This window comes from Parasteatoda tepidariorum, chromosome 1 (assembly GCF_982258835.1).
Source record: "Parasteatoda tepidariorum strain Cologne lab strain chromosome 1, Ptep-v5.0, whole genome shotgun sequence".
NCBI classification, from domain to species: Eukaryota; Metazoa; Arthropoda; class Arachnida; order Araneae; family Theridiidae; genus Parasteatoda; species Parasteatoda tepidariorum.
The window spans coordinates 23,033,145-23,059,578 of record NC_141755.1 but is presented as its reverse complement, the minus strand read 5'-3'; the positions used below and the strand labels follow the sequence as shown (position 1 = coordinate 23,059,578).

Here is a 26,434-nt window from a genome sequence, read left to right as displayed (position 1 = left end):
GCGCTTTATAAAAAATGACCTATATGCTTTTTATTTATTTGTTTGTTTTATTTTTGCTACAAGACTTCGCTGTGTCTATTGATATTGCTTTATTGAGCATTTTTCCCTAAACGAAGAATGAGTATTTAACTTGTAATATTATAAAAATGAAGTGATTAAAGCAAAAAATATTAGAAATTTTAATACGAATTGTTTCGATTCAAAAGAAATTTATCTTTCTGTTAAAGCATTGTTATTTTCCTTCAAGGCTCTCGACCATGTGTTGATACGTTCACGAGATAGTGTGATTCTTTAATACAATCAAAAAATTATCGTACATTTATGATCAACATTGAAGACGCAGCAAGAAGATTAAAAAAATGTGGAGTCATTATACTCAAAAATTGCAATTTAGTAAGTTTTTCTGTTCAGTTCTAGTTCAGTCAGTTATATAACTTAGTTAAATTTATGATTTCTCCTATAATATACTTCGTAATAATTAAATATTACCAATTTTGTGAGGAATTGATTTTAAAAAAAATGATTTGTATTACATAAAATACATATATGTATGTATGCGGTTAAAAAGCTAATGGAATTTCTTTTCACGCTTTGGCAAACGAAAAGCATAAAGCCATTGAATACTGCCCTCATATTCCGTTGCTATGATTTTCTAACATTTTGTTTTTTAAAAAACAACATTTTTTAAAAAACATTTTTAATCAATATTCCGGAGATTATGACGTCTTCGAAAGCATTCAATTTTTAAAGATTGTGACTCTTATTAATTGTGAAAATTGCAAATAAATTTGCTACCGAAATAACATTAGATTTTATCAAATTATGGATAAGCTTTAACAAAATGAAAACCGTAAATAAATAAAAAATTTGAAGCAAAATTACTTATAGTTAAGAACATATTTGATTAGCAAAAAATATTTTTAAGTTCATTTTTGAGTAAAACAAATACTCTTTTTACCCTTCTTTTATGAAAAAAAAAATTATAAGATAAAGATTTACTAAGTAAAAACCTCATTTTCTGATGATATTTGCAATTAAATAAAAAATAAATATCGCTCATATTTTAATTGTAACGTAAGAAATTTACAATGCCGTAAGGAAATTTGTAATAGAAAAATCAGAAAAGTTAAGTTTTACTTTGAATCTGTGATAGCTTCAGATTCTTCATTTTATAAATTTATTTTTCAATTTTTTTTATCTTTGTTTAAAATGTTATTCTACCCCGTATATTCCTTGTACAGTCTGCTCAACTTCGATATACATAAAAATTTATGTGTGATAGTTCATGATTTAGTGTGCCTCTTGTGCTATTTTCAATAGGGAAGTTCTCACTTAAATTCACCAAATACATCTTTTATAAGACATTTTATGTTTGAATTCTCGAAACGATTGTTGATGCTCTGTTTTTATCTATTATAATAGATTAGAGGCTTAAAACACTTAAATGTTCACTTTAATGAAAACAGCATAAATAAATTTTACAATACCGTCATTCGGGGCTACTTTGTGCAGGATTTCGCAATTTTTGAACTTTGACATGTAAAAAAACTATGTTAATTCAAACTTTAGTAAAATTTATCAATATTATATTCATAACTGGACTCAGACGAGTGAATTTGATCAATATTGGCATTATTTGTATGTAATATTTACGAATAATAAGTCAAAACATGCCTTGCATAAAGTAGACCCCAAATGGGGCTACTTTGTGCAGCGATAGGAATTCAGTTTAATAATCATGTATTTAGCAAAATATTGATGTAAAATTGTTAAAAAAGTTAATTGTTGACATTTTTAAAGACAAAAACATCAAGATATGTAAAGATATTAGTTTGAAAATAATTTTCAGCGTTAAAAAACCATTTTTTTTTGAAGAATTTTTTCTTAAAAGGAATGTTTATTTCAAAACATTTGAGTTTAAACAAAAGGACACCATATACTTTTTTTTAACATTGAAATGGATGATATTTCAAAAATAATAATTATTACATATTCATTAACATTTATGATATTCGCGATCGCAACGCTCGAGTACGCCGTCTAGCGGGAGCCTGTAAATATCGGACATTAATTTATCACGTTTTCATTTAGTTCCATCAAAGTCATTGACTGAATCAGACGCCATTTTTTAGCAGCAAATAAGAAGCAAAATTTCCCTAAGGAAAAGGCCGAAGAACTTGAAAAAAATCTCCAGAATATTAGTAAATCTTTCAGGAACAGAACACGCCAAACATTTGAAGAAAAATTCGTCAATAATTTTTAATTTCTATTATCAACAAACTTGCAACTGATGACTTCCGATTTCGGATACTGTTACAGATGTGTGTATTAAGGTAAAATGCATTTCTTCTGTCTTCAATTCATTACGAATTAAAGTGAAGTCAACATTGCTTTCGTCATTCCAGTGAATAAATATGAATTCAGAACATACAGAATTGTAATAGTTATAGCATATTCTTCTTCGTTATAGAATAGTATATATTTCTGTATCCATATAATTCGGAAAACAACAATAAAAAATTATCCAAGTTACTTGAAATAGTGCCATTTGTGCTGATTCTTAATTAATTTAAATCGTTTTCTTGGTAAGTTTTTTTTAATTTTGAAAGAATAAGTTCAACTAGAATTCAGCTATTCTGTTTTTAGCTACATATTCAAATTCATATCAATTATAAAATTTTGCTGTGTAGTATGTTATCTAAAAGTAATGAAGGTATAAACTATGTATCTATTATTTGAGAATAAAGTTTTCAAACAAGGAACTTATCATTTTGGAATTCTCCGGGAATCATAAATCAGGTAAGTGCAATGATTTTTACAATAAAAAATTTGCTTGTAAATATTTTTTTTTCATTTGATGATGGTTCTCTACAGAATGGTTTTTTACGTCTGATTAAGAACTATAAGAATAATAAAAAAAGAAACAATATGAAAGTTTTTATTTCAATGTTAATAATTCTTAAAATCGTTTTTTTTATCCTAAGAATTCTTTATTTTCCGTTTTTTAGTTTATAATTTTTTGATAAAAATTGTTCTCAAAATACTTTTGAAAAATTAAATGGTATAACATTATGTGTTTATGTATACTTCTTGTATATTCCAATGTTTGAAATAATATGATTCAGAAAAGTATGGAATAAAAATTCGGTACTTACGACGTATTAACGCCACCGCCGCTACAGATTTGGCGGTTTTTAAGTGCCGCCAATCTACACTTAAAATTTTTGCGACAGTTCATAAAATAAAACACTTTATTTGAAATCAAAATAGTTAATTGGATTTCGGTGGAAATTAGCCGATATAGAGTTTAGCATAGATTCAAAACAATCATATCGCCATATGAACTCTGATGAATAAGATTCCAAATGAAATAACATTTCCAAAACGTACGTTTGCCAAGATAAAGTTTTATGTTGTGGGAATTGGTACATTTTCGTTTTTTCGGTAAAATATTTCCCTCCTGAAAAAATAAAATTGCATCTTGTTTTGTTTTTGGCAAATCCCAAAGACGAATATTCGTAGCACTAAAAATGGCGACAAAAAAGAATTGTTCGTTTGTTTTTGTTTCGTCCGCATTCTTTATTTTACGTTTCTTAGTTTCTAAATAATGATTTTTATTGAAACTTGAAATTTTTTGATAAAAATTGTTGTCAAAAAACTTTGTTTAAAAAATTAAATTTCATAAAATTATGAGGCTTATGTATACTTTTTGTTCATTTTAATTTTTGAAGTAATATGATTCTTAAAACTATAGAATGTAAAGTTTAAATGGGCCTTTCATGTTATATCATTAAATTTAGTAATACTATTTCTCGGGCATTAGGTTTTAACTCTTATAAGAATATACATATTTTTTTCTGTTAATGTACAAATATTTTTCCGATGTGTTTTGGATATTCCTTCTCTAATAAAAAGAGATACCATTTTGTTTTCGGTTATACAAGAAAGAAGATCAAGCATTTTTCTTTTTTAAATTTAATAAGCCACATTAAAGAAGGAACGTTGCAATGCTACGCGCTACATTAACGACGTCTCCAGAGTAACTGAATGACGATTCATATGGAAATCGTAGGTAAGCGTCTCATACAACAACGCCCCCTATAGTTCGTTGCGATCGCGAATTGATAAATTTGAACATAACATGCTTGAATGAACACGACAGAACTTGCTCTTCAGTTTCTGTCAAAATCACCTGATGTCCTATAAAATATATTTTTATGTGTTAAATCGTTTGATTAATTCATTAGAAGAAAAATAATAGTTTACCAGCACGTTTCACGTGTTTCTTGTGAATTTTATTAGAGATAGTATTTCTGTGGATCTAGTACTTCCGAGAAGCTTCTGCAATCGACATACCACCAACAACTGCTTGCAAACATTGTTGCAGCTTTTCTGAAGTGTAATCAAGGTAATTTCTCGTTCGAGGTATTTTTTTTATAACGTCTGACAATTTTTCTATCGAAAAAATAAACGAATGAAACTTTGCACAAAGTAGCCCCACAGTGCATTTTTTTTTCATTTTCCGTTTAGTTGTTATTAATTTTAAATTTTTTTAACGCTAACATGATATAATTGTTTATTAATGTATAAATAAGAAATTTTGCACTTACGACAATTGTTTTATCAACGTCTTTGCATTTCACAGCTAAAGTTTCCACGCACACTTTTCGACATCCGACGTCCTCGGAAAATTGTTAACATTTGATGAACGAAACACACTCTGAGATTGTTTTAAAATTCGAAAAAATGTTTGTAGTAATAGAAGAGACTTCTATCTTCAAATTCCACACATTTTTAACGTGAAATGAACATAATACTGAATAGCAGCACTTGAAAAATGCCAAATTCGAATTTGCACAAAGTAGCCCCCGCTGCACAAAGTAGCCCCGAATGACGGTAGATGCTTGTCTTGGAGATCCCCGCTAATTATTTTATGGTGCTCTGAGTTACGTTTAACTGTTTTGGACGAACAGACCATCGTTAATTTAAGGCAGTGAGATTAAATAATGTTTTCATTATTTGAAATACGATTTCTTCGTAAAATAATATTATATTTTTTGAACAATGTTTCATATGAAAATATTTAACTAATACATATTATACATTCTAAATGATATAAAATTCCATTTTGAAATAACTAAAAGGAGCAAAAGTTTAGAAGTATTATCGTTTGTTCTCTCAAATATATATCTAGCTAGCGTCATTAACAGTATTTATATATTTAAGTCAAGTTCTAAATTTGTTACGAATGTATACAAGTAGATATGTCTATAACACATAATGATATGTCTTTAACACGAATTTTTAATCATTGAATTGCATGCTTAAAAAATATTTATGGAGCATTTAACTTGTTACTAATGATAATAAACGCATCAGAAAAGAATTTTAAGAATGTCGCTTAATTTTAATTAGGAAACTAACTTTTGCTGAATTTTTATTACGGACGTAACAAACACTTTTCCAACTGAAATTCTAAAATTACCAAAAAAATATTTTTGCAAAGAATTACTTCTTATGCACATAGTTTAATTTTATTTTATAACCGTCGTTGAACAGCCGATCCTATTTTGAGTTTACAACTACCAACGTTCAACTCCGTAGCCTTGTAGTACTTTTAAACCTAATCCAGAACACAAAGGAACTTCAGGATAAAGTATTGGAAGAAATTTTGCCTTCGTGGCAAACTCTTCGATGAAACTAACCACCATTTGCATTACATGAAGAGGAAAACCACGTAAAACACTCACGTTTAGTCTGATGACAGGAGAACTCTAACCCATGATCCGTCTACCATTGAGGATTTCTGTCTGCGCTGTGGTCGGTGAGAGCCAAGTGCGGAATTCATATCGACCAGCCATCGCTGGGATTCGAACCCGTTCACCTCATTGGAAGGCGAACGCTCTATCGCCTGAGTCAACACGGCTCATATAATATAATGTAACCAAATAATTAAATTTTGTAATATAATGTAATCAAAAATAATCAAAATAGGTAAAATGCTGAAAGTACTTAATAAAATATTAAAATTGAATATTTAAGTAACACCTTTATAATTGAAAAAGAGTAAAACATAGATAATAGAGTTCTGATTTGAAACTGAATGTATTAATTGAATTTTAATACAAATCAAACTACATAACATTAAAGTCTATATTTTAAGCATTAAAGTGACATAAAATATATATTATTATAAATGTGTAAAATATGTAATGATACAAATATGTAGTAAAATAAGTTTACTAAAATTTGCAATTTTGACTTTTCGTGGAATTGCCCTTATGTTAAAATATCAACAAAAAAAAAACTTGATTGAAACATTACGTAATAGCTTTTGGTGGAAATAATAATGCCGAATGTTGATTTCATTAAAAGTTGTCAAAAAGAAACATTGATAGATGTGTTATAGTAGGCGGCAGGATTCTTAACAGAATTTTCCTTTTACTTGATTATTAATTCGATTTCGAATCCCAGGAAAATTACTTGGACATTAGTCACCCATACATTTGATTTAAAAACCTAAAAGGCTAAAACTGTAAGAGGTAAAAAAGGTGAAAATATGTTCGTTTTTCACTTTTCTGTATTGATGCCAGGAATAAAAAAATTTCTTCCATTTCCTCCCCATCGTTTATTATTCCTCACTTAAACAGCAGAAAAATGTATTTCTCTCTCAAAAACAATTGCCGTGTTTGCATAAAGTTAGTACTTTCTTTACTTTGTAGCGTATCTACCACTACAAAATTACAATGTTAACTCGACTCTATGTCGGGGTACCTTTTCATAGATGACAGTTGACATGGTCTGTAACTACTCTCCCCACATTGGTGACCTTCGGACGTGAAGTGAACACGCCTACCTTGGCAAAAACGCCCACTTTGATCTGGATACGCCTACATCGGCAGTAACGCCTACTTCGTTGGATGGTCCACATTGAACAGTTGACTTGCTACTTGTGACTGCAACATTATCCACCTCCTCGCACTGTTGCTACTCAGTCTCGAGCACACAACGTCGGCTTGCATACACTCGACTGCTAAAGGCAACACAGGAGCGACTACGACCGTGAAGTTAATACACCTCTCACATTCATCACTCAAAAAGTACGGTGATCTTAATACAGCTCTCCCGGCTCAACCGCACAAAAACAGCAATGATTCAACTAGTGGTATTCATTCATCGAATTCTATCATAGCTATAATTCTGGTGGGGGAGTACTGTAGCGTATCTACCACTACAAAATTACAACTACAATTCACTAGTATATAAGACATGTTAACTCGACTCTATGTCGGGGTACATTTTCATAGATGAAGGTTGACATGATCTGTAACTACTCTCCTCACAACTTGTTTTAACAGACAATTTCATTTTTCTTATAAAGATGGCATAGAAACATGTAAAAACGGACTTCTCGAAATACGTCATAAGAGTATGAAACGAGATTTTACTTTATGCATTTTAAATTTGAAGTCACTCAATAAAGATTTGTTCTAGTCACGTTTTTTGCCGACTTGAAGAATATATATTCCAGTAAAGCGTCTTAGAATTTTTCAAATTCGAACATTTTGGTATATATGTTATATATTTTTTAGCAAAAGAAAATTCCTTTCACCCTATTAAGTCTAATTTGCCAAGCATACTGCAATAGAATATTTTGATCTTCTCACTAATAATAGAGAGATTTTGCTTAACGCTTGTCTTATGTTAACAGGAACCATAACCCAATTTTCCCTCTCTTAGAGATTATGGGATGTGTGGAGAGATCTTCGCGCATACTCTGTGAAAGTCAAACAGCGTTAATGTAAAAGATGCGAGAAACCGTAAAGCTTTGCAAATCCTCTCTAATATTGTCTTTTCAGTATTTAGTTCACTTGTAATTGTGTTTTTTTCATTTTTTTTCAGGTGTCTTCCTTGCATTTATGTGTATTTATTTTTCTAATGTAAAGGTTGATGCCTCCATTGTGAATGATAATTTCCATGCAGTGGCTAATCAACAGAAAGGTGGGAATTTTTGCATCTTTTTATGAACATTAAGAATGTTGCCTGCTAACTTAAATTTCGCACGACCATTTTAAACTATAGGACTAAATTAGCGGTCACAGGGTGACTAAATACCCCATAATCACCACTTATTTCGTCGAAAATTCACCACGTGTGTATTCGTTATTATTACTGCGAAACCTCCAGGAAAGACTGCCTCTGTATAGCGACCTCCTCTATTTACGACCTTTTTTGGGAGGTACGGAATTTTTTTTTTCACAGACTTTGTGTTGAAGAAAACCTTTGGGAGAGATCATCAAAACATTTTCCAGCGACAGGAAAAACCTCCACCCAAATACGGTAAAGGTCAAGTAAGAAAAACACGAAGAAATATTAAAACAAAAAAATATTAACGAAACTAATAAGTAGATTCAAGGTGGTGAATGGCTGGTGAACATTGGTGAATGGCTCGGTGAAACATTGGTGAATGGCTCGGTGAAACATTGGTGAATGGCTCGTATTTAGAGAGCTCTTTTTGATGATCGCTAAAAGAGATCGAAAAATCTCATGTTGCAGCAGAATTTTCTAAAAGCGATGCTATCAATTATTTTTAGGATTGAAAACTAAACCAGATTCAATAAAAATCAATTTTAAAAAAATACTAAGCATCTCAAACAAATAAAATTCTTCTCATTTCTTGAAGCAAATTAATTTTTAAGATATACAACTAAATGCTAGTTTTACCAACATATTTGTTTGTTTATTTAAAATAGTAGTATCAATCATAATTGGTTCCTTTGTTTTTGCATCTAATTATATCAGTAGGGGTCATTTTTACTGAGGCTAAATATTCATTGATCTTGTTTTCATGACGCCAACACTAGTGACTTTTCTGCACCAAGAAAATGACACCGAGTAAATTTATAATTCTCTTGCGCAAAATCATGTGCTTTCGAAAATATTTTAAAGTCAATGCAGGTGAACTCTAAGAACTACCAATCTCCATTAACGAGCATTTTACTGTGGAGCAGAAAGCGGTCACTTCCAAGAGGTTTTACTGTATTTAATAAAATTATTATGAATATTTTATTATATTCTGAATATTATCTTATTTCTTGCTTGTTTCTTAAAATTTTCTTCATCTCAGAAATGAACCTTGTAATCTTATATCTCATTCTGAAAAGAGCTCCAAAAGAATTGCCTTGCATTATTACTATCAGCAGTCTCATTATAATAACATTATTGTATCCGGACTTTGAGTTGCTCTCCTGACCAAACTATTAGCACCGTATTTCCAGGATTTTGACTACCCCCTATATTTTGAGGGTAAAAAATATGAATCAGTCAACAAAAAAAGGTATGTATATTCAGAGAGAGTACGCTCTCGTGTCTGATTTCTTAACTTAAAATATCATCTGCACTAACTAATTAGCATATTTTAGATTGACTAATTAGCCTCATGAACCATTGAGATTGAGTTCTAGTATGTGGAAATAGTATCATTAGATCAAAAGTTATTTAGTATTCTGATTTTCTTTCCCTTTTTTCCAATTTTTTATATGTTCACTGTACATGACGTAGCTCATTTTTCTAAACGCATGATTTGAGAGACCCTGATCAAATCATGAAGAAAAAAAAACCCTCCACCTGCAGATTCTTTTCGTTAAGAGGGTCCCCGGATACTTTTGGAAGAAGTGTTTGTAGTTTAGAAGTGCAGTTTGCGTGGTTTCGAGAATATAAAGGTGATTCTCACGAAATATGACATTTTACAGTCACTTGCAACCAAGATCTAATTCTAAACTACTAAAAGAACTTTTTTTAAAAAAAAATTTAATAAATAATTAAGATAACCTAGTATTAGCATCGACTATTTTGCATATTTAAAAAATTAAATTGAACTTCAAAATTTCATGTTTCTCGCATGTCACAAACAATGTTTCCAATAATAACTAGCTTCAAAACTTTCCATAAATTTTTCAATATCTAATTTTTTTTATCTCAGCCGGTGCAAGCATTTCTAGAATATACGCAGAGGGTATTATTTACAAAACCTTCGTTTAAAAAAAAAATTTCTGTCAATAATTTGTTTGTCACAAGAAAATATGTCATTTTCCTGGCTACTTTTATTTAGTGGTTTATAACCAAAATAGACAGAGCCAGCAATCAATATCTTATGTTAATATATTGATTAAATGCCCTCTTATCTGAACATGTCTTGTGGCATGAATAAAGAACCAACTTTCTGGTTCAAAATCCATTTCAAAAAATTTTTAAAGGTGAGTAGGTTTTTGTGTTCTCATTTTCCTGGCTTTTTGAAATCATTAATAGCATAAACTAAATAGATTTATCTGAGTTATTTTAAGAAATCCTGTTGTTTTCTGCAGAATATAAACGTCTTAGGCCAAAATATTAAATTGATGTAAAGTTATATGCTATAAAATGGCGAATTTGTCATTATCCTGGCTGTCATTTTCCTGGCTTATGAATGCTAGAACATTGAAGTGTTACCAGAAATTTTTTTAACTGCTAATACTGTAAAGAGGGAAAGCAAATATTAACCTAATACCAATTTTATGTATGATTGTAATAGGATTGAATGTAATCAAAGTTATTTATTTATTTATTTAATTATTGATTATTTTACACAATTTTATTATGTACATATTAGCAACAAAAAATTTTTGATATTTTCTACAGTAGATAAAAGAATTAATTTAAGTTATTCATGGTCCATCTAACATAAAGGCTTAGATTTTGTAACTTACTAATAGCTTGAAATGACTGTTTTTTTTTCAACTTCTAAGCTAATATGTCATTTTCCTGGCATTCAAAATGTGGTGAATTTCTATTTTACTTTTTTCTTGGGCAAATGTCAATAACAACACTGCTGTCTGTAAGATATTAATAAATGTAACTAAATAAATATACAAAAAAAAATTTAGATTGTTCTGAAGACTTTAAATTTGAAGAAATTTTTTCGTCCGAATTGTCATGTTTCCTGAGAATCACCCATAAGTATTTAAAGTTCGATCCATCATAATCTCTAACACTGTACTTGTTTTGCTTTCTTTCATTCTTAGGAGATGTCAATTTGAATGATCCTTACTTTGCCAGAAAATTCAAATGTCCATTGTGGTTTGGTATGTTTCCTGATGTTGAAGATTGCTCTAGGTATTACATGTGCGTAGGTGGGAGAGCTAGTCGCATGCGTTGTCCTCCATTCTTAAATTTTGATAAGTACACTCGACGATGTCTTTCAAAATGGATCGCAACCTGTGACAAGGGAGAAGGTATTTTTCTAATATTTATTTATCAAAAGCTCAACACTCTTTCTTCGTATGCGATAAACAAGAAAGCAAATAATTAATTAATTGGAATTGATTAACACTTCAAAATCATGCACATTTGCATTTATCGACACAATACCTGTAGCTTTATGTTATTAGATCAAACTTTTAAAATTCATCCCCTCAAAATAAATATTAACTATATTAAGTATCATTGTAGGTAAGATGCTATAATACAAGGTCAACTTATGATAATCAAATAATCAAAATTTGTCGCAATTTTGTCCGTAATTATGCCTGCCTTTCGGGGGACAGTAAAAAACTATAACTACTCTGTTAAAAAAATTTTCGTGCATCTGAAAGCCAAAAATGGTGACTACACCCAACTACTTTGCAAAGTGGTGTTCCACTACATAATACAGGACTACATGAATATAAAAAACTACAAGAATCGTTTCAGGTGCTGTGAAACATCTTCTAGAATATTCGATTACACTACTTGGTGTAAAGTAACCGGATCCGAACACCATGTTTGACAATAAGTAGCACTAAAATTTATTACAGTAAGACATGGTACACATAAGAATTTTTAAAAAACATTATAAAGCAAGAATCAGTAATTTAGAATGCATATATATACTAATTCTTGAAATAAAATTAGTTTGTGAATCAAACATACACGTAGTGCAGAGAAAACGAATTCTAAGTAAGCTTGACAGAACCGAACAGAAAAAATTTAAACCACAAAATTATTTAATACAGGCTTAAAAACTAAAATGTAAATATCCTTATTACACACATAAACGGGCACATGCATGTCACCCATAAACATACATTTCTTTTTCTGCGAAATCTTCAGGATCGCTTAGCATCAGCAAAAGCATCATAATCAGCAAATAAAACTTTGTAGTAAACATGAGAAAAATTTCGATTGTCTGACGGTTTTCAAACATATGGCGAAATTGGCGAAAATAATTCGTGAATGGAAAAAAAGCTTGGCAAAAGCTTCCTCAATAATTGAAGTTTCAACTACTTTCCTTAAAATGTGTCTGAATGCTCTATTCGGTATAAAATTGAATTAAATACTCATTCACTCAATTTTTAAAATTTTACAGTACCAAGCTCGAATATTCCACCATAGTTTTTTACTGTGCAAAAAAATGGAAAAGGGTTATTAAATCCTGGCGACAATTTGCATGCAAGCCTTTTATTGGCAGCGAAAGCTGAGAGTAGGTAAAATGCGATTATTGGACACACTTTCAAGCTTTACCCAACAATCAAACTGGCTTCCGCATTTTTTGATTTAGACTTTTTTAATAGTGATTCATTAAAGTTCAAAAACTTAGTTATTTTTTTCTTCACTTAAATATCTGTTTGCGACTTATAATGTGCATACTATAGATTACGGACTACTCATGATAGCCAAGATCTGCCACGATCAAGCAATTTTTATTTGTCCTTTTTTAGTATTTCAACTCCTTCTTTTTCATTTTAAAAATAATTCACTTTTAAATACACTTATTACCATAAAAATTAGTGCAACTAGAATACGAAACTGAATACACTCAAGTACTACAACGTTGCTTTAAGTCAGTGATTAAAAAATCAAATCAAAGTGATTATTTATTGCAGGAAGAAACACAAATGAATGGAGTTTTTAGAACCCTCTTGGATCACCTCTAGCGCGAATGCAAGATGCAATACGTTCGAGAATTGAAGCATAAGACTCCCTTACGATGTTCAACCTCACCTCGTTCCACAATTTCTGTAAAAACACCGCTAAATGAATTAAACTTGGAGCCTGTCCTCTTTGCCGTCCCAATAAGTTCCAGATAAGTTCATTCTGTGTTTTTGGGACATCCTTGTCATAGATGGCAGAGCACTGTCTTGTTGAAAAATGGCCCTTGGAAGCCCTGCCATGAATGGTAACATCTGTAGCTAAAGGATGCCACGAACGTACAACTGGGCTGTCATGGTGTCATAAAAACATTAAATTTGATCATGTGCCGGATGCGATGGCACCCCTCATCATCTCACCAGCTGTAAAAGTGGTGCGCTGCTGTACAGAGTTGGCTGAATTGACTCCACCTAATGTTACCTCGGTTTGTAGTAGTGTTGTTGTCGACAAGATAGGACTTCTACCAAATGGAACCAGGTCGTCTTCAGTGATGAAAATAAATTTAATTTGAGCACTGATAAGCATCGTGTGCAGCCGCTTGGTGAATGCCTCAATCCTTCCTACGCTCTGCAGCAGCTCACCACTTCTACAGCTGGTGCGATGGTATAGAGTGCCGTTGCATACGACACGAAATCACTTCTAACATTGATCTTTGACAGAACGACAATCCAATGGTACGTTCGTGACATCCTTCAGCTACAATTGACCACATTTGACAAACGAGCAACTCCAGACAGCTTTCTTCGATTAAGCGGTGTCGTTACAACAAGTTTGGAACTAGATGCTACAGAACATTAAGCGCGATTTGCATGCCTCAATGCACGATTGTATCTCATCCTGTATTTGCCATAAAGGTGACTCATGAGGAGAAAGGTTAAAACTTCTTCTAATTTGTATTTTTTCCTACAGTTAATGATCAATTTGCTTTGATTATTTAATTACTTACGTAGATTAATGTTGTACTAGCGTACGTGAATTTTTTTTTATTCTGAAAAATACGGCTAGATGCTTTAATTTTTACGGCTATGAGTGTATCTAAATTTATAAAAATAAGTTTTAAAAGTCTAAATATAAACAAAAAAGGCACTTGATATTAGGCAGTTTAAAAACAGCTAATTTTCGTCGATGCGCCAATTTTGCCTTAGATAACCAGGTCTTATCGATCAAAGATAAGTAAACATTAAATAACGCACAAAAAAAATCTTATTGAAGATTGTTTTTTTATTTAATGAACTGTAAGTTAGCAAATATTTATTTATGTTATATTTTCAATTTAAAAAAAACTGAATCAGCAATTTGTATTCAGCAATGCAGAATGCTAAACCTAAGTGAAAAATTCATTCAATTAAACCAGTTAAAACTTGTGCTTTATTTTAAAGATTTGATCTGAAATTTTTCTATTGCACCAACTATCAAAATATTGACCCAAGTGCAAAATTCTTCAAATATTTCAAAATTCTTGATACGTGATACGCAAAATTCTTGATGCGCACACAGACTTTAAAAAAGGCACTCAAATTTTTTCTTTTTAGTATTATACGTATTAAAGGTTATGAAATCGACTAATTAATTGAAGTAAGTTTTATGCATTACTTTAAAAATATTGATAAAATTTCAATTCCAGACGATAAATACAGCACTCTTCCAGAGCAAAGAACAACTCCTGTGAAAGGTAATACGTTCTCTGTTTTTTTATTTATTGACTGATTCATATGAAAATAGTTTTCAATTGCACTGAAATGGTACTAGTCAAAAATTTGTTTGTTGATATTTTTGATGGGAGTGATCGCTTATCAATCTGATTAAAAAATAGAAGTTCTAGGACTCAATTCAATTTCAATTCAATTATATTTCAAGATAGCAATGTTATGGAACCTTGAATCGAAAATTCCGATGGCGTTGAACTAATTTTTTTAAGGAGCCTTTGATTGGAATTCCTGCATAATTTCTAATCAAATTACTTTCCTGCCTTTGAGCCCAAAGGAAGCCTAATGGATGAGAAAATATCTAAATAGAGAAACAATTTCTTTATTTTCACTTTCCAACGAATTGGCATGCATGGCTATAGGATAGTGTTAGCGAGTGTGACTATAGGACAGCGTGAATCACTTATGATTTATTTAGTTTCCAAAGACTGTTTATTTACCAAGGAGGTAACGTACAAAAGAAGATTGACCTCTTGACCACCCAGCGCACATCACAGTTATAATCTAGATCCTGGAGTGGAGAGACTATCAGGAAAATGCACGCGAGTTCTAATAATTTGTTCCGACAAAATACCTATTTTGATTGGGATAATAGATTCAATTGAATTCAAATTGAATCTCAATTTCAAATTGAAATTAAAACGAAAACATTATTTACTTTTTGGTCTGAAATCAACTCAAAAAATGTCTTTTATCAAGAAACTTGGAGTTATTTTTCTGTTAACTATTAATAAACAAAACTCTCCGAGCAATTAAAAAACTTTATTTCATTTTGTTTTAATTGTCTAAACTTGGTTGCTTAGCAACGAAGTGAAGTTAGGTATTTCTCGCTTGAATCAGTCTATGGTTATCTAAAGTAACTCATTTGTGGTGGTGAAATTGCTTGGCTGTTTTTTTTGGAACTATCGCCATTTATATATAGCTTCCTACTACCCTTATTTATCATCCAATTGTTTCGAAATTTTGCTTATCTCCGACTAAAAAATCTGTCGAATGAAAGTAATGCTTATTTATAGAAAGTTTAATGTTTTGTGTCTATTTTTGTAACTTAAATTATTGCCTGCACTAATTAATTGGTGTATTTGATGTCACTCTCTCGAACCATTAAAATTGAGTCCCAGAATGTGGAGATCTGATCATTAGATCAACAATTATGTAAAGCAGTCCCGGTTTTTTAATTTTTCTTTTATTCATTTTTTTACGCATTGTACATCGCATACTTTTAATTAAACATTCACATAGCACTGGATAAATAATTTAGGTTTGAGCCTCGATTTTTAATACTTTTATTTCCTCAATTTGTGATTTAAATTTGCCTTTTTTTAATTATAGAGAAAATATTTATGTGCAGAAATATGTTTGGAACATTCCCGCATCCGACAGACTGTTCAAAGTATTACACGTGTTATTTCTTCATGCCATCTTTAAGAACCTGTCCCAAAGAGAAGCTATATGATGGAGGGAGGAAAGAATGCAGACCTGAAAGCGAAGTAGAGTGTGAATCAGGAAATAGACAAACAAGTAAGATGATATTCTTTCTTTGAAAAGATTCAGTCAGCGCACAAATGTGAAAGATACTCTACATATACATTTCATTTTGTATTTTTAATCCCGATAACTTTTTTTAAGTAAAAAATGTGAATTAATTGTAGTTATTTACCTCATGCTTAATTACAAGGTGATTTTAATATTTGCTAATTTTTTACCGTACCCTGTTGGTTGTCGTCCGACAAAACCCAGAACAGCTTTAGCAAATAAGATGTTGTTCTGTTCTTAGACAATGTTAGATGTTGTTCTGTTCTTAGTAGGTAAGCGTATGTTTCATTTTTAATCCTGATGATTTTCTTTATATAAAGAAAATAATTAAATTAATTAACCTCGTGTTGACCTCATACTTATTTACAATGTGATTTTAATATTTACTAAGAGTCTTCTTACCCAAGTCCGCTGTCACTTGCCAAATCCATCAGGAACTGCCTTAGCAGTTGCTTTCGAGTGGATTTCTGCTGGAGATTGCTCTCCAGATATTACTACATTGTAGTATTTTGGATTTTAGCCAGTTTTTGGATTAAACATTATGCTTAATCCGAAAACTGGCATTTCGTCAGCACTTGAACTACAAGTCTAAATACTCTAAAGAAGCATTTTCTAGCCTTTTCATTTGCATGGACCACCAATTAGATAAATTAAAATAACAAAAATAAGAACTTCGACACCCACTAACTACTAAGTATATAGTGTGCCCTCTAAAGTTCTGGGAAAGAGCAATAGCCAGAAAACTGAGTTATAGGTATAATAAAGTTGCCATACGCAACACAGAAGAACCTATTACTATGCAAAATTAGGGGTTAGTTTTCTTATCTTAAAACAGTATAGTAGTATTCTATAATAACACAGGGAAATTCGAAATGAATATAGCGATTACAAACGGCTATAACTATTTAACGAAAAAGAATTTATCGTTAACATTTACACAGGGACTTCAAAATTTCGTATACATGCTTCATGGATTCTTTATGCGACTTCCATTTATCACACGGACAACATCTAGGAAGTAGCCCATTTTACGCCATACATGTGTGCAGTCACCGACGCAAGAGCATTGCATGTGCGTTCTTTGAGTTCTTCAATTGTTTTGAGCGAGTCACGATGGCTCATATGGATGGTTCGCCTTCCAATGAGGTGAACCGGTACGAATCCTCAGCCGGCTTGCACCGACCACAATGCTGACGTGAAATATTCTCATTGTTAGACTGATCATGGGTTAGAGAGCCTTTGCCGTCAGGGTAATCGTAGGAGGTTCACGTGGTCTTTCTCTCCATGAAACGCAAATGCGGGTTAATTCCATCAAAAAAGTCCTCCACGAAGGCAAATTTCTCCCAACACTTAATCCAGGAGTTCCTTTATCTTCTGGATTGGGTTCAAACTTACAATGCTATGGAGTTGAACATTAGTAGTCGCAAACCTAAAAATTGGGTCGGTTGTTCAACAACGGTTATTAAATAAAATAAAAATTGATTTAGGTGAGCCGTGGTGGCTCAGGCGATATAGCGTTCGCCTTCCTGTGAGGTGAACTGGGTTCAATCCCAGCAATGGCTGGTCAATAAGAATTCCGCACCCGGCTTGCACCGACCACAGTGCTGATGTAAAATATACTCAGTGGTAGACGGATCATGGGTTAGACTAACCTCGACATCAGGCTTATCCTGAGAGGTTTAAGCTGTTTTCCTCTCCATGTAACTCAAATGAGTGTTAGTATCATCAAAAAGTCCTCCACGCAAGCAAATTTCTCTCAATGCTTGTGTGGGGAACGTGTTATCGACAATGCCAACCTTCATCTATGAAAAAGTTACCCCAAGATTGAATCGAGTTAGCCTGTTTTATATACTAGTGAATTGATGTTTAAGAATTAGCGGGGCTAGTTACGTCGCAATACTTCCCTAACAGAATTTTATCAGGGATATAATTCGATGAACGGAATCCACTAGTTGCCGTATTTGTGAAAGACCGGGAGATCTGTATTAAGTTCACCGAGTTTTGAGAGTTTGTCGTGAGAAATGTATTAAGTTCACGGTTGTGTGTGTTGTCTCTCCTGCGTTACAGTTAGCAGTCGAGTGTGTACAGGATCAAATGACGTGTAAATGAAACTGGGAAGCAACTGCTTGAGGAGGACGATGACGCAGTAACAAATAGCTAGTTAACTTTTCATTGTGTACCATTTATCGAAGTAGGTGCGTCTTAATCAAAAAAAAATTATTTTGTATTTTCTCAAGACTGACCACTGCAATGTCTCGAGGACATGAAATAGTACAGACCTGTTCTTCTGCATTCATATAAGCCCTATTACAATTATATACCAGTTTAAAAGTCAAAATTTTGAGCCCCCTAAATAGGACGAAAAACAAGCGGTGGGTAATGAAGTCGGACATTCGTTGATCGGGAAATATCGATGCATTTTATACAATGAGATAGATCTGAATAATTATAAAGATCAAGAATGCGATCAATTAAGCCAATTTAAAAACTATTTGTAATATGTTATTTACAATTAATTTTGAATTTTATCTCATCATATTTCCTTTGGATATAAACGAAATTTTAGAGTCAATACTTAAAATTAAAACCGGGGGAAAAAATTAAGAATAACCCCGAACACTTCGAGTTCGAATCCCGTTTCGGGCATGGATATAATTTCTCGATTCTATCTGCCTTTCTTGTGTTGTTGGAATGACATTGATCCGTCTATGGGCTGCTAAAAGGAGATCAATAGGACCACCCGATGAGTGCCATGAGACCATATGTTTCCAGAAGTGGTGGATAATGGGGAAAAATATAATAGAATTAGTATCTCTTTGCATTTTTATTTAGCTATAAAATATTATTCGAATGAAAATATCTATGTTTACAGACGATAATTTTTATTCCAGCCACAATGAGAATTGTCTCCACCCCTTTATATACAGAGTCAACTACTCGTGAAATTGTAACTATTCCTGAAGAAAGTACTCCAGAAACTACAACTACTCCAACAATTGCAGAAGAAGAAACAACTACTGAAATGCCAACTGGCCCGCCTGAAAATGATTGTGATGAAGATGATCTTGATTGTATTATCACGGTAACTGGACAAATTCCCTTGTGGTACAAATGTCCTGCGAAACTTGACTCCTTTAGCCATCCGAGCAGCAAAAGACTCTTCATTTTTTGCATCAATTGGAAGCCAAAAGTAAAAAAATGCGGCCAAGATTTGATTTACTCACAAAAATTGAAAACTTGCGTTTCACCATAAAAAATTTATCTTGATAATTACTCCTGATACCAACAATAGCATCTTCTTTCTTCCTTTTAATGAAACAATGTGTATTTTAATCCTTTTGACTGCTCTCGACTTTTAGGGATTCGTATGTCTGCTCTCAGCCACTGATTCCTACTGAGTGATAATAAAATATGAGCACAATATGTAAATATTTAGATGTACTAAAAAATAGTATTTAATAAAATGTTTTTAAATTGCAAACTGTTTTGTTTTCAGTGAGCGAAATAAAAAATAATAAATTAAGAAAAACATTTTTAATAATTTTTTCGAGAAAATTATTTGTGGGAAACAATACTAAAATTAATCATTGTTTTTATATTATATTATTAATTTGATTCTAAAAAACCAAGTCTATTTGGCAAGCCATTTTTTAAAGAGTTAAACATTAAAATACTGCTTAAAATAAAATATAAAAAACTTTTTAACCATTTTTAAATTAGTAATTTTTTAATTTTTTTAAATTATTTATATTTTTTTTTAATTTTTATGCGCAAAAGTTTGTATGGGTTCGAAAATCTGATTCTTTGTCGAATTCTTATAAATATTTTTGAAGCTAAACCTATAAAATACATAGAATTATTAAATTATTAGTTTTAGTTTCCTTTTTCCAAAAAAAGTACCTAGAACTGGCACATAAAAATGTATACAAACTTTCAATACTTATATATATGACAGTATCTGCAAAAAATTTCAAAGTCCCACGTTAAAAAAAAAGGGAACTTAGGGAAATGTTAACACTGGCAACAAAAAAAAATTCTCTTGATCTTGAAAGATATAGAAAAAAGGTCTTTTCAATATAAGAGATTACATAAGAAATCAAAAACTAATATCAGCCGTAAAAGGAAATTAAAAAAATGGAAGTTGAAGTTAATGGCTGTTCAATCTAAGGAATAGATTTATTTAAAAATACTTTAAAAATCGATTTTAGAAATGTTTCCAAAAAAAAAAAAATTAAGTCCCCTTCGCTGTTAAATTTATATTCAACAAGAACTACAACACACATCAATTCAAATTTCCTGGATTAAAGCACACAGCAATAGAGTAGGTAATGAAAAAGCAGATGATTTAGCTAAACAATCTACGAGACAACCGAAAAATTATGTATACCCACTTCCAGTTTCATATCTTAAACGACGTATTAAAGATTCTCTTCTAACAAAATGGCAATCTCAATGGAATAATTCAGACAGAGGCAGACGTCTATTCAAAATTATTAACAATGTTACTTTTTTTAAAACAATTCCTCCAAAACAAGTCATCTGGTTCTTGACGGGTCATGGACCATTTCCAACCTTCTTTAATTACCTGCATATAACAGATACTGATCTTTGCACCTGCGGCCAACAAGGTTCGCCTGAACATTATCTCACTAGTTGTTCCTACACTGTCTCCTGGCATAGTCGTCAACCTAGCCCAACAAATTTAGAAATTTGGCAGAAAACTTTTATTACAAACAATACTTTAAATAAAAGATTAATAACAGTAATGAACTTCTTAGCGGATAATGACTATCTATTAAAATTTTAATAACTTCCCATTTCACATGTATAATATTTTTTTTTTGTCTAATTTCTTCTTAAATTCCACACTTTCAGTAAAATCTGTTCTTTTTTTTTTATAATTTCTAAAAATTTTTTTTAAAAATATTATGTTATTTAGGCTGGAGTGGAGCTGGACCAGCGGCCAAGTCCTGGGCTATATGGTTAAGGGTTTTCATAACCTAGGTTCATGCTCAGGGCTTGGAGGGAAAAAAAAAAAAAAAAAAAAAAGCTGTTAAATTTTGCAATTGCCTTAACTCAGCAATTGCTAAAGCTCTTAAAAACTGCTTTAGAATAAAAAACTGACTCATATAAACATGAATAAATATTTCTTATTAATTCCTTAAGTTTCAAAAAGCCAATTTTTTACTCGAAATATTTTGAACACTAGTGTAAATTAAGTTTCCCATCAAACTGCGTAAAAAATAGTTTGAAAATAGTTTTTTAATATAGAATAGTTTAGAAATCAAAAAATAGTTTGTTATCACTACACTTAAAAAAAAATTTGTTGCAGTTGTAGCTAATTACCCAGGTAGAAAAATGATATTATTTAACAACTGATAGATGCAATATAATACTGCAAAAAAAAATTATTGATTATTTTTAAAATATTAAACTCTTTCCTGGTTTTACTTCCAGAAAAAGTGTCTACAGGTGTCTTTGGGTTTAGTTTTCGGTTTTTCGTTAATTTCAGAAACAATGAAAATAAAGTTGCGTAAGTATATCTCCATTTAATTTCAGAGCAAAAAGGAGTGGAAGAAAATTTATAGAAGTAAGTATTTTCCCTTATGAAAAAATCGAGGTATAAATGAGGTATAAACGAGGTATATTTTAAAGGTATAAAGGAGGTTGTTGTTTAAATACGTCGTAAAGGTTGAAAAGGGTGCAAATGAATACCTCAAAATCAACCTCAAATATACCTTAAATATACCTCCAGAGGTATATATATTTCAGCCTGAAGTATATTTTTTTACACTTGTGGAAGTATTTATTCAACAACCTAAGGTGTGTCATTTTACACTTCATGTTATTATAAATCAACCTCAGGTGTATTTTGTTCGACTTCAGGTAATTATTTTTCAACCTCAGGTATCTAATTTTATGCTTGTAGAGGTAGATATTTTTCAACCTATGGTGTGTCATTTTACACTTCAGCTTATTATAAATCTACCTCAGGTGTATTTTGTTCGACATCAGGCAATTGTTTTTCTACCTCAGGTATATAATTTTATGCTTGTAGAGGTACATATTTGTCAACCTGTGGTGTGTCGTTTCACACTTCTGTTTGCTATAAATCAACCTCAAATGTATTTTGTTCTACCTCAGGTAATTATTCTTCAACCTCAGGTATATAATTTTATGCTTGTAGAGGTATATATTTTTCAACCTAAGGTGGGCCATTTTACACTTCTGGTTGTTTTAAATCAACCTGAAGTGTATTTTCAACAATTGGAAAGGTTATTTTTAATTAGCGCCATGTGTTCCATATTCTACCTTAAGTTATTATTTCGTGACCTCAAGTATTTATTTTTGTATTTTTAGAAGCATCAATTTATCAACCAAAGATGTTTTTTCTAGCACTTACGAAGGTGAGGTGTTATACGGACCACCTAGTTTATTAATTTTTAGACTCACTATATAAAAAATATAATATATATATAAAGATATTATATATATTATATGAAGAATAATGTGCATTACATTTTTTTCACTAGTAGAGATCATTTATCAACCTGAAATTTTTAATATTAAACCCTCGGCAGTAATTGCTTGTTTTGTTAAGCTATAAAAGAAAGTTTCAAATGCATAATTCTTCTATAATTTTAATAGATTGATTTAAATCATCTTAAAATAACACTTATCCAAATTCTACAGTTAGTAAAAATTATTTATGGGACTCATACTCGTATTTTTAGAAGATAGTTGTCGAAGGTGCTTGAATTTTTAAAGCTATAAAACTACAAATTTAAATAATTAGTCAGCTGCAATTCAAAGTACTTTTATTTAAAACTAAAATTTCACTTTTTTTACAAACCAACAAAATTATTTTAAATACTGTTTCCGTCTACATGTTGAAACTTGTAATTATTGGAACCTAAAAGGAAAAAAAATATAAATTAGTAAGAAAGTCATATTTACAATAATAGTGGCAGGTCTTAAAATATTAGAAAGTATTTTTTTTATCATTTAAACTAACTGGATGAAATTAATTTTCCTTTTCAGATAAATATCTTCTGCCATTTCTATTCAATCCTCGTAGCTAAAAAGCATGACATGTATCACAGCCACAAAATAAAATACACTGAAGACAGTATTACCATTAACAACATTTACAGAAATTCAAATATACAGGGTGTTTATAAAGTCTCGGACCCATTTTGATGTTTAATAACTCATAAAATAATAAAGATAGATTAAAATTAATAACATAATGGTTAGATAGACTCAAAAACTTTCATGAACCTTGTCAATGAACTTCCACGTGTGCCCCCCTTCGTCGCACGGAGAATATCAAGTCGATAGTCAATTTCACGCCAAGTAGCGGCAAGCATGTCGGCATCCACAGAGGCTATTGCGGTTGTAATTCTGGCTTTTAGGCCATCAATGTTCGACACGATCCTCCTGTAAACATTGTCCTTTATAAATCCCCAAAGAAAAAAGTCCAGCCGCGTTATATCAGGTGATCTGGGTGGCCAAGGAATTGGACCTCCTCGCCCAATCCATCTTCCTGTAAAATGGTCATTCAAAGAACTACGAACGATGATACCCCAATGAGGTGGTGCACCATCTTGTTGCAAAAAGACATGTGACTGAAGCTCTTCTAGTTGTGGAAATACGAAGTTTTCCAACATGTCTAAGTATACGACTGATGAGATTGTCTTTTCTGTAAAAAAGAAAGCTACCTCTCGTGAAATTGACTATCGACTTGATATTCTCCGTGAGACGAAGGGGTCACACGTGGAAGTTCATTGACAAGGGTCATGAAACTTTTTGAGTCTATCTAACCATTAATGTTATTAATTTTAATCTATCTTTATTATTTTATGAGTTATTAAACATCAAAATGGGTCCGGGACTTTATAAACACCCTGTATAATTCCAATCTTATTATGCAATTTTAACACTTTTTAATTTTCTATACATCTGTAACATTATGGTGCTTGTAAGTTTAATAATTAGATTTCCTTCCCTTTCTTTTTAAAAAATCTTTAAACTCAATAAACCTAGTCTATATTTTTCAACTTTTGGTCAGACTTCATGAAACTAGCAGCTTTTTTTTAAATTTTTGACGCTGATTCTGAAAAGGACTTATGTTATTGTCAATCACATCAGAGTTTCTTAAAAAATAGTTATTTTAATAATTTTGATCAAGAATCTACAATCGTTTAATAAATTAAAATTTTAAAGTTACGTACCAATTTTTATTCTTTTTTTACACTCAATCGAATAGAACAAATTACAAGCTGATAAGGAGCATTTATTTTAAAGTTGTGAGTAATTTTATGTGAGGAAAATGTCTAGGAGAGAATGATTTGAAATAATACTTTTAAAATAAGTTGAGTATAATATCTCCTATATAACTTACAATACCGAGCAGAATAAAACTAATAGTTAGTTGTTACAAACACTTGTTTAAATATAAATACACATACCATAGGATGAAACTCAAAATAATGCATATTACTTTCAACAATAAATGTTTTTATTTGCAATTGATTTTATTTAATTCAGGATTAAAATTGCATACTATACTGACTTATTTCTAAAATATTTAAGATTTCCGAAATTCGCACATTTTTGAAGTAGTGAACCATAAACAGCTGCATGAAAAAGCTCATAACCTTGAAACAAATTGTCATATAAACTTGAAATCGGATTTAATTTCATTCTGCCCAATATTCTAATAAGTAATAACAATCTGCTTAGTAAATAATTAACGTGGGTAAAATGCGAGAAAATAACATGTAGTGAAAATAGCAGTTTTGTGATCAAACATAAAGAAGTGAGCTAGTACAGTTACTAGTTTTCAATTATCAAATATCTAGAAAACTATTGTTATCAACAATTACACAAATTCTGTAGTTTATTAGGAGAGATTACTTTTTCTTTTAGGTATAAATTCAGAACTATATCCTAGGGGAAGGCTGAGCAGTAGCTTGCTTGTCTCTTCTTCTGCGCCGCCGCGCATGTGCTATTTACAGCCTAGGCCATCTCAGTAATATCAGGGAACTGTGGATAAGCTCTGTAAATATATATATATATATATATATATATATATATATATATATATATATATATATATATATATATATATATAACTTTGCAACAAATATCCAAACGATAAGCATACAGCTATAGTAGAATTTCAAAGCAAAATTGCTATTTTAAAAATCTTTCAATTTTCAATGATTTATTTATAAGAGAAAGTGTGAACATTTTTCTCAATTAATCAGCGTGCATACTGCTACTCTAAAACATATACATTTAAGCAAAATAAAAGGAATAGTTCTATTTGACTGAACTACGAACAATAAAACATACTGTGCATAACCTGCTGTAACGATTCACCAGTAATGTTACCTAAAACAGTGACGAGAAATATTTCGGTTATTCTCTCTTATTGCTAAGCCTACAACGATAGCCTCTAAGAATATCCTCCAACTTAAACTATTTAAGATCAGGAGGCATCTTTAAAGCAAAAATAATAAAATTTAAGTTTGAAAATTGAAGCATATTTGATTAAAAGTGATAAAACCAAATTAATAAATGTCAAGCACACTTACCGAATTTCGAATACACTTTCGATTGTCAACACACACGCCATTTGCCGGCTCGCATGGAACTCTGGGAAGTGAGTTAGTTAATATGAAATGTACTCTAAGCAACCTTAAAACAAGCTTAGATATAAATAAAACGACTTCAACTCCTCAATAAATACCTTACTCTCTTTAGTTGAAATAAGGTATATTTTTTTATACCTCATAAATACCTCAATATCGTTAGTAGAAAAAAGGTATATTTTTTATACCTCGTAATTACCTCACTCTCGTTAGTTGAAATAGGGTTGATTTTTTTATACCTCATAAATACCTCTTTTGTTACAAGTTTAAGAGAAACAACCTCGTATACCTTAAAAATCATCTTATCAGTCTGGATGATTTGAAGTGAATTTAAAACAACCTCAAAATAAGCTTAGGTATAAATAAAATGACTTCATATACCTCAATAAATACCTTTGTATCGTTAGTTGAAATAAGGTAAAAATTTTTATACCTCAAAAATACCTCTTTTGTTACAAGTGTAAGAAAATAAACCTGGTATACCTTAAAAATCTCCTTATCAGTCTGGTTGATTTGAAGTGAATTTTAAACAACCTCAAAACAAGCTGAAGTATATATAAATCAACCTCGTACACCTTAATTACAACC

At 31.1% G+C, this 26,434-nt stretch overlaps 1 protein-coding gene and 1 long non-coding RNA gene across 2 annotated transcripts; one reads left to right on the top strand and one right to left on the bottom strand.

Moving 5' to 3' along the window:
• Positions 1-235: 235 nt before the first annotated feature.
• Positions 236-19,670, top strand: LOC107452064 (uncharacterized). Its single transcript, XM_043041534.3, has 6 exons — positions 236-393; positions 7,903-8,001; positions 11,061-11,270; positions 14,570-14,617; positions 15,984-16,172; positions 19,079-19,670. Exons 1-6 carry the CDS (start codon positions 360-362, stop codon positions 19,438-19,440), a joined length of 942 nt encoding a protein of 313 aa, XP_042897468.2. The 5' UTR covers positions 236-359; the 3' UTR covers positions 19,441-19,670.
• Positions 19,671-22,990: 3,320 nt separating this feature from the next.
• LOC147816314 (uncharacterized) lies at positions 22,991-25,843 on the bottom strand. Its single transcript, XR_015433762.1, has 3 exons — positions 25,790-25,843; positions 25,107-25,248; positions 22,991-23,100 (listed from the first exon to the last, which is right to left on the bottom strand). It is a non-coding gene; the product is annotated as an uncharacterized LOC147816314 (long non-coding RNA).
• Between the last annotated feature and the right edge of the window lie 591 nt (positions 25,844-26,434).

Excerpts from the sequence above, each read along its gene's own strand:
- LOC107452064 (XM_043041534.3), top strand. The coding sequence starts at position 360 with ATGTGGAGTCATTATACTCAAAAATTGCAATTTA. Across the intron at positions 14,618-15,983 it reads AAGAACAACTCCTGTGAAAG|AGAAAATATTTATGTGCAGA; the intron begins GTAATACGTTCT and ends TTTTAATTATAG. Across the intron at positions 16,173-19,078 it reads ATCAGGAAATAGACAAACAA|CCACAATGAGAATTGTCTCC; the intron begins GTAAGATGATAT and ends TTTTTATTCCAG.